Genomic DNA, 10,141 nt, shown 5'->3' on the forward strand with positions numbered 1-10,141 from the left:
TTGCATACAAACGTCCCTAACACAATTGAAGCTGTGTGATGCAAGACATTTGTTGATCAGTACCAATTTTCGGCAAAAAGCTATATGTGACGTCACTCTGGTGGCAATCCCAAACAACTTTATTTTGAAGGGCTTAGTTCAAAAAGACTTGGGTTAATGGTGACGTCACCAAAGAGGAGGACGGGAGACGTGCATGCAGTGAAGTAAAGTTATTCGCAAAATAACATCAAACAGCTTTGGAAAACTGAACTAAATTTCGGCATTTAGTTATTAGAAAAGTACTAGTAAATTATGTCCAATAAGGATGATTTATGTTGGTAGGCGTGTGGTTCATGTTATGGCTCAATCACGGTGACTTATACCCGGGTTACGTACAGGAAGGTTTTCAAACTCAACCTATATCTCTATGGTAAAAACACAAAACGCATCAAGGAGTGTATGAATGAGGGTGAACCTACTTCAAGTGTTGTACTTGATTGTAAACTGATTTATTATAATTTACACATTGCAATATAATTGGCTATATGAATCGTACTGTTTAGTTATGACCTGAAATATAATGACGTTACTTTCTCTTTTATATACCATTCTTATTCTTAAAGTGACATAAAGGCCGAGATGAGTGGAAAGCCCCCAAAATGTACTTCTTTATACACCTGAATTAGTTTTGTGTAACGTGTTATAAGGACCTTTATGATCGGCATGTGCATGTCATTATGATCGACACGAACATTATGATCGATATGGACCAGTACGATCGACATGGACCATCATAATCTACATGGACCATTATGATCGACATGGACCATTACGATCGACATGGACCATTACGATCGACATGGACCATTATGACCGACACGAACCATTTTGCTCCACACGGAAAATAACGATGAACATCTAATAAATTTATTTGAACGGCAATACAAAAACTTATATCCCAAAAGTGACGTAACAAGGGTTTTTACGTATTGATTGAAAACATTTCAAATAAATGTCAGCGGAGGTCATTTTCGTTCAAGCTGGCTTTATTTTGTTCATGAATAAAATTTACCCAGTCAGATTTCCTTATGGTTTGTTACTTAAAATCTGAACTAATGGCATGTCATTTCAAGTATTACGTATTAACAGTCACACTGTGAGAAAGGAAAGGAAAATGAATGAATGTTTTAATAAAGGTGAACATCAACATGAAAATGTGTAATTTTTGGAGGTTTGTAGTGTTACCGTTTCTTTAAGAATGAGCCTACTACAAAGGATTTATAAAGGGGTAATAATTTCAATAGAACTATATAATGTTTTTAAATAACTACAGAGAATCGGTATTTATATGTAAATTAATGTATCAAACAATTCCTATTGATAATGTGATCATTGATAAGTCATACCCCATTAAGTTTGCTTATAGTATTACCCAGATGTAAAAGTTTATCGGGGATTTGTATTAACTAGTGGAAGCTTGCAGTGGAAGTATTAGTCTGTAATAGCCGAATACAGCAAAATGCTACCCGTTATATGGATAACGTGTTTGAGAAAACAATAATACAAATATGAACAATAATAATAATAATAATAATAATAATGATAATAATAATAAACATTTATATAGCGCCAAATGCATTAAAAATGCTCACAGGCGCTTTACAACAAGAAACAAAATTCAAAATTTTAACCACAAAAAAATAAATAATTTAAAGGTCACACGTTATAGGACCACACCATTAAAAACCACAACAATTAGTGATGACCCCTCCCCCTCTAAAATGTCACTGCATTCGCCCAGCCTTTCACAACTAAAGGTTGTGGGGGACACAATATCAAATATCCAGCCCCCCCCCCCCGCCCCGCCCCTTGTTGTTGACGTCCGTTATCATGAAACTCAAGTTTTGCACTGTTTAAGACCAAACCCTGCGTCCCGTCATGGGCATCGATCCGGGGCGGGGGTGGTGGGGGTGGTGGGGGCAAGGGACACCTCCTCCCCACACTTTTTGAAGGGTGGGTGACACAATAATCCAGTTTATGTCGCTGCTGTTCTGCGGCTTCCATGGCTAGTTCGAGATATGTTGGTCATTTCTTACTCAACTCCGTACACAAGGCTCTTATTAGCCCTGTTTCCTTTGACACCATACTCATTGAGACGTTTAATTTCTGAGATTGTTTTCTTTTTCCGTGAACCTTGCGTATAGCCATTGCAAGCAATCAACTACACATAGGGCTACCTTTAATGAAAATTGAAGTATTTTTCCAAAACCCGAAAGGCCCAAATTCTGCTACTCAAATGTTGTGACCCGAATGTCTGTCTATCCAAGCTTTAACAAACAATTTTATCCAAAATCAAATTTCATGACCAAAATTAGTTAATTATTAAGTTGAATAAATAATATAAAGCACAATGTGAACCAAGCGCTGAGCAAAAGAACATAGATCTAAGGAATGTCTCCGCAATTCTGCAATTTGGGCTACATCACATCTAAAATTAGTTGTATATGCATGTATTTAGAAAGAAAGAAATTCGAAATGAATGACCTCACAAATATTGTTGCTTTAAAAAAAATCATTCAAGTTATAAGAGTAAAAACTACACTAAATAAAAAAAACAGCAAAGTTGCATCCGAATATATGTTAACAAGAAGTTTAACTGTCTGTTTAAACAATGTTACAATGTCCCTTTAATGATACCTTACATGCTAACCCTCGAATGATAACCAGTTGATCAAAATGATAATTGTTAAGCTACTTTTAAACAATCCCGGATACATGATAATGAGCAACGGATGAAGTTTTTGGAAAAGCAATAGAACACCAACAACTTCACGGATCTGTTTGAGTGTGTAGAGAGTAACTCGCAAGCAGAATGGGTCTTTTCATGTTGTTAACCTGCTGTGTATTGAGTTTGCTTGCAGGTAATGTCTTACAGATATTCTTACTTTATTTATTATCCCTTTTCAATGTTTACCGCAACAAATTGTTTGTTTCTTTTCCTGCCAATTGCGTAGTCCTCTACAAAAACAAAATAGGCATATAGCTTTGATGTGTTTGATTTTCTTGTTAGAATATGTTTTGTACCCTAAATTACCCTTTTGTTACTTCTTATTGCAACCTCTTTGGGTTTTTTATTTACTCCATAATTACACGTACGCCTACTTGTCATTATTTGTCACAAAAGTACGAAACAAATGTGTATCTAAACCTGAATCTCAATCTATGTCACGTTAGTTATCAATTAGGGCCTACTTGACTTTTGGGCAAACATGAATTTTAAAGTTTAGTACACAGGCTTTATTAATATTTTGTAGATGTTCAAGTTTTATAAAGGGTTCCGAATGACTTGATGAGAGCTGATGGGCAGGTGAATAATAAAATAGAAATTAAATAAATTGAATTCAAACTGATCCCATACCTATTTTCGATCTAAACATAGCTTCTGCTGAAGAGATATGTTATGACGATCTGGGATGTTTCTCAAATGACGCGCCATACGATGTGTTCTTCAGATTCCCGCCTAAAACTCCTGACTACATCAACACTGAGTTCTACTTGTACACACGCCTGAATCCATCCTTGTACATGACGGTAATGCCTCTAAAACTTTTCATATTATTTGGTTACATGGATTTATTTTATCATAAACCAAAACCATTTTGTTCTTTTTGAAAAAGTGGGGAAGACGGTTGTTGAGTTACGATTATCGGATAAACCTTTATTATGCTGCCTCCGTCTTTGCAATGTTCCTCGTAACGAATAACAGTCATCTTGGAACTAGGAACCAGACTATTTTTTTTTCTTAGCCTCGGTTTGGCAGCATTGATATCAATGGAGAAATTCACGATGGTTGTACGATGATAAAGGTGTATAGTAGATAGGTGTAGTGCTTCCATCAAGTCTTGATGGCTGACAAAGTTTGGGTTCGAATCCCGGTCATGTCGTGTCATTGCAAAGGGCACTCAACTATGTCTGCTTATCACCAGCACTGGGTGGGTAGAGATTGATGATGTTAATGATTAGTGACCTGTGAGCCTATTTGGATGCTGTGCTGCATACTCCAAAGGATACAATCTCACTTTGGAGTTGTGACGGTTATTTTCAGACCACACATCATAGCTCTAAAGAGAGATTTTATCTCTGTGTTATGATATTAATACCACAAACCCACATTAGGTCTCTAACAGACATACAATAGTTTGAAATCCTGCTTAAAGATATGGATGATTACAATACAATTATTCTCTGTGGTTTCTCAATATTAATCTGATCATTGCCGTTTTACTCAACAGATTGACAGAACAGATCCATCGACTCTTGAGTACTCTACATACAGTCCAACGAGAAATACAGTCTTTATTATCCATGGTTACTCCGAGAAAGGTTCCAGGTCGAACTGGATGAAAACCCTCAAAGAAAAACTGCTCCAGAAAGTAGGTACCTATAAGCAACGTGTAGTTTCGGAAAATTAATTATGTAGGCCTATATATTTCAGGAAGAGATATCAACCAATAAACACACATTACGAAAACATATTATGCAAAGTTCACCTTTGACTATAACTTCTTCTTTTTTGAGGTAGGGGTTGTGGGATATTTACGTGGCATGTGAAATGGGCAAAGATTAGTAGTGTCTTCAAATGTATTTGTTTATCCTGAGGATTGCAAGTGTCAGTTAGAGCCAGTTGGATTTCATTTGTTAGCAATTCTTTAAGTTTTCTTTAAAGGTACAGTGTGGTGATTTGAAAAAAAAATATGATTATGAAGCATTTTGGTCACTATGGTGGGTTTGCACTGTTTGGTTTGGGTGGATATGATCAGATTTACCCAAACCTAATAGTGTCATAGTATTGTGTCCGCCATACCTCAAAACTGATTATAGACGGCTATGGAGAGCACACGAAATCAAATTGTTGACAACAAATACATCAGAGGAAACTTCCTCGTGAAAATAAAACGTCCAACAATCCCTCCGTGATGCAGCAACTTTTTCAAAATAATAGTGATAACAACAGGTGTCAATGTGTGCGATTCAAACCAAGTTGTTTGGCTCCTAAAAATTAACTTTTGGAAGTCATGTAACTCATGTTGTGTTTTAACATTTCTTTATTACAAGGAAGACCTGAATGTGGTGTTGGTGGACTGGGGCAGTGGGGCCCGAGACCTCTATGGCCAGGCGGTACAAAACATCCGCGTAGTAGGTCGAGTTGTCGCAAAGTTCGCCCAGTTCTTAAACACAGAGGCTGGTACTACATTTGCAAACATGCACCTGATTGGATTCAGTCTTGGGGCCCACATTGCTGGATATGCGGGAGCTTACCAGCCTGGGATTGGCAGAATCAGTGGTATGTAGTCGAGTTATGTAAGATCACGTCAATAAAGCCTGAAGAGCACCAAATGATGAGTTTAATACCTTTAGATTAGACACTTTGTGCTTTAAAAAGCGTGTAAGGAATATTTATAGGCCTATAATGGTTGCAGTGAAAAAAAACAATGATTTACATGAATATCCCTTAAAATTGTGAGCTTTTCCCCATTTTGTGTAATTTCACGAAAGAACATGGTCCGATATTTTGTAGAGCAAATCTTTTTATTCCACAAAATGGCGGACCGTATTCGGCTTTTTTTGTTTCAGACTGATATAAATTTATGGGTTTTATAATCACTGCTCACAACAAATTGTTGTAGTGCACGAACGGCTCTTTAAAGAGTAAGGATAATTTGAAACGGCAAAATGCTGAGAGATTTGAAGGCATTGGGCCCTAAGAACTTTCACATGACACATTGAGAATACTTCTCGGATGTCTTACAAGTCAGCGCGTGTTTCCGTGTTGTTGCTAAATTTAAAACAATGATAGCAAACCAAATAACATTTTCACAGAAATGTCCTCTTGACTATCACAATGTACGCTTACCTTATATCCCCCCCCCACACACACACACAACCTTACCCCTTTCCATCACATCATCTCATGTCAACCGAAGTTAATAATTACACAAATAATCTGTCGCCATAAAATATCTTCTTAAATTCTAGATAATTATATCAGTGATTACAGTTATCCTGCCGAGTATGCTTATATAATATTACTTTGTTGACCTCAGGACTTGACCCGGCTGGACCCAACTTTAATCTGAATGATCCTGCCTGCCGTCTCGATCCAACAGACGCCCTCTTTGTTGACGTCATCCACTCTGATGCAGAACTTCTTGGTCTCGGTATTGAAGAAGCAGTAAGTTCCCACTTATGTTTCCTAAAGTCTGGGCAAACTCACACATTTCGAGAATACACAATTTCAACCTGGCAAGTTTGCTGCCACCTAGTGTTTGATAATCTCCATTGTTTGGCTTTGTGGTTCTTGTGTGACGTCTGGGGTGAGTTTTGACGGTCGTAAACCATATACTGTCTCGGTCACTAGCCAGTGGTTAACTGATGGCAAATTCAATCGAAACAGGAATTGGGTTTTGACGGTCGTAAACCATAAACTGTCTCGGTCACTGGCCAGTGGTTAACCAATGGCAAGTTCAACCGAAACAGGAATTGGTTACAACCAAACGCACCCCAGGTCTTCTTCTTTCGGTTTAACGTTATTTCATAGAAGAGTCGAAAAGATCATAGTCACTCACATCCTGGGTAAAGAACAACCTTTCAAGTAAACTATTTCCAAACAGTAAATGGTCCATTAACCCCAGCTCGGTCTCTTTGGCAACGCACCGTATCTATCCTCCCTAATACATATCCAGGAGAAAAGCCGCACTGAGAACGTTTACTCATGGGCATGAGGTTGTTGCTGTAACCCCTATTGTGAAAAAGAGGACCACTTTCTTGCACAGAAAGATTCAATTATCGAAGCATTAAAACAAAAACTGGTCGTTTGAAAATACTTTAAGAAGCCGTAAACAAATGGTTAAAATATGAATACTGTAAACAACCAGGGCGCCACCAACGATCTGAATAACTTTTAAAATGTACTGTTGATATTTTTTACAAGACTTCCAAAGGGAAAGACAAATTTGTTAAATTTAAATGAAATAATTTGCCAGACCACGACATTGAAGACCTCCTTGAAACTTCTAGGGTATTAATATTTGGATCTTGATCACGTGGTTTATTTTTAGGTTGGTGATGTAGACTTCTATGTAAATGGCGGGAAGGAGCAGCCAGGTTGTCCCGTTACAATTCGTGACATATTTGGTACGTACACAACTATAGTTATACATTTAGGACAAAGATATTTCACCATTCCAATCCACGTCCACGTGAAACAGCTGGCTATTGTCTTATTGTCAAAATTGGGAAAACACAAAGAAGTTCCTTACTTGGGTTCACGTTTCGTTTAAACTAAGATAAAAGATCGTGTCATGAGTCCACAAACTGCTCTGCTGAAAATTGTGACTGTGTAGTACCGGGTGGCGTAGTGCATTAAGCACTTGCCTCTCACCAGTGTGTCCCTTGGTTCGATACATGGCTACGGTCATTTGAGTACAGAGAGGTGTATGCCACGAGGGTTGTTAATACTATTATTCTAATCGACTGCTTTGAATTACTATCTTTTGTGCTGTTTTCGGTTGCCGCCGTGTGGCAGGAGATTCTGTCAACATGTTGTGATAGCGCCCTCTTTTGAATACCAACCTCCTTCGTCCCACGTTTATTATTTCCGATTATTATTTGAACAATATCTGAGTGACATTTGTTCCATGACACCGCAATCAAAACAAAGCAAAGTTTGACGAGCACAAAACCCTCCCTAACAAAACATAACGCCGTTTTTCTTTATATCACTCAGACACTTTTAATAAATATTTTAATTTGTGAAAAACAAAACGGCGATTGTCATAAAAAATTCCCATACATCTTTATAATATTGGTTTCAGATGACATATCCGAGTTGAGCTGTAATCATTCCAGGGCATGTGAACTCTACATCGACAGTGTTGATGAAACGCAGTGCGCCATCACCGGGTTCCCTTGTAACAGTTGGGAAGATTTCCTAGCCGGGAAATGTAACGATTGTGGTGCTCAAGATTGCCCCAAATTGGGTTACTCGGCCAATTCGTCATCACTAAAGGGCAATATCTACCTACAAACTGGATCGCGGTCGCCTTTTTGTAAATTCTAATATTTTTGTATACGATTAATTAGTTAATTCCTCAGAGGTTTCTAAGCTGCTGATAAAAATAGGCTAATTCATACAACATAATAGTCAATTTGGCGATTCGTTAAGCTCTATACCCACTACAGCAATTGTATTTCACGTTGAGATCCACCTTCTGCTATGGAGTTCTAACATTGACTGCAACATTCCAGAAACTTGGTGTAATTCAGAAACTCTGCTGATCAGAAACATCAGGGTTTGAATTCGGTGCTCTGCCACTTAAATAGAGTAATAGGGATTTTGGTAGTTGCAGCTTTGTCAAATGATGCTACACTTATTATTATCTTCTTTCAACATTAATAGAGACTTTAATATTTGGGAGAAAACATAGAAATGATGCATGATCATAAACATTCAGTTGCTCAGCATGGTCTCACGTCATGAAACCATTATTTATTTTCACCTGTTGTTATTATGCATGTTCATTCTAAGCAATCATAATCAATAGGAATCCAATTAATCTTTGAAGACTTGTTTCCTCAACCTTTTCGGACCCTCTGCCTTCCCTTTAGTCATATTTCCAGGAACAAATTAGAAAAAAACATCTGCGAACACCAACAAGCAATCACGCAATATTATTTCATTTCAGTTTGCTGATTTTTTTTTCCCCCACCCTTGCTCTGTGTTTTCTCCATCCTGAAATGAGAGTCGATATTTCCAGGGTCAGCAGGCTGCCGTAAATGCTTCTCGGCAGATCTGTGACTGTTTCTCACCACAGTGTACACGGCCATGAAAAGGTCAAGCTCATTTGAATATTCATCGTTTGACTTGCATAATCATAGCATGACAATATCGGATCACAATATTTTATGACGCACAATTGACAGCAGGCGTTCTTTTGTTAGAATTGCCTATTTTATTAATGTATACATTAATAGCTCATCAATCAACCAATCTGCAAAATTTGACATTACCCAAAATAAATTTCAACATTTTGAATCGTCATTCATCAATGTTTTGGTATAGAACTATTGCAAAGTTATAATGCCTTTTGCTTCTTCTGGTTACCTGTTAAAATAAAATATATTTATACACATTTAAAGTATTTGATTTAAAATAATACAGAAGGAAGATTTGAGTTCATCCATGTCTTCGTTTGAGTTCTCATTTACGATACTGGCAAGACTTGCCCAGTCCATATTGCCAAGCAATGTATAGTTTGTTTTTTTGTACACTCAAAACGTATTGTAATCGGAATTGTTGAATAGAAGCAAGCTACCGGGAACAAGCTGCCAATCAGGTTGCACCGCGACAGCTGAACCAGCCAATGGGTGCATAATCAAATTATTAATCGTGAGTGATTTTTAATGAACTATATTTATATATACTCCCACGTATAAAATGCATTGTTTGAATGTACACAAAGTGCCACCATTCGCACATGTTGTTGAACACCGTGCTGAAACGACAGATATAGACTGCCATTTGAAAAGTAAGTGCTTCTTTTATATATACTTTGAGCTGAGGAATATTAAATTTGTTACTTATTTAGTTTTGAGGTAAAAAGCATTAATTAACCTATATAGGTTCATCGGTTGGTTTTGTTGCACATTTAATTGTCATAACAAGTTCAGGATATTTGCATAGTGGCTTATTAGGGGTTTCTTCTATAACTTTCACCTATTATTATGTGGACCTTGGTTCAAATCCTCCATGAGCCTAAATAAGGATTGGGGTCACAAAAACCGAGCTTTATACAACATTTCCTCTTTGCTTATCCTCAGGCCCACAGGTTACAATGCAATGCACCTTGGGTTAAATGTTTTCATTAATTTATACCATAAGTATACCAGCACATTATGTGGTTGTCACTTTACAACATATAGACGGGAATGAATGGGTTTAAAAGGCGGCTTCTTTGTAGCCGAAAGCTTAAAGGCACTGGACACTATTGGTAATTACTCAAAATAGCTGTTGACAGCTGTTGACAGTAATAACATAATGAGAAACGGCTCCCTCTGAAGTAAAGTCGAGAAAGAAGTAATTTTCCATTCAAATATTTGAATT

The 10,141-nt window shown here is 37.3% G+C and overlaps 1 protein-coding gene across 1 annotated transcript; it reads left to right on the forward strand.

Annotated features, from left to right (window-relative positions):
• Positions 1-4,379: 4,379 nt before the first annotated feature.
• LOC117291392 (lipase member I-like) lies at positions 4,380-8,098 on the forward strand. The gene is made up of 5 exons (XM_033773082.1): positions 4,380-4,412; positions 5,095-5,323; positions 6,084-6,211; positions 7,098-7,173; positions 7,854-8,098. Exons 1-5 carry the CDS (start codon positions 4,380-4,382, stop codon positions 8,096-8,098), a joined length of 711 nt encoding a protein of 236 aa, XP_033628973.1.
• The last annotated feature ends 2,043 nt before the right edge of the window (positions 8,099-10,141 follow it).

This window comes from Asterias rubens, chromosome 1 (genome assembly GCF_902459465.1).
Source record: "Asterias rubens chromosome 1, eAstRub1.3, whole genome shotgun sequence".
NCBI lineage: Eukaryota > Metazoa > Echinodermata > Asteroidea > Forcipulatida > Asteriidae > Asterias > Asterias rubens.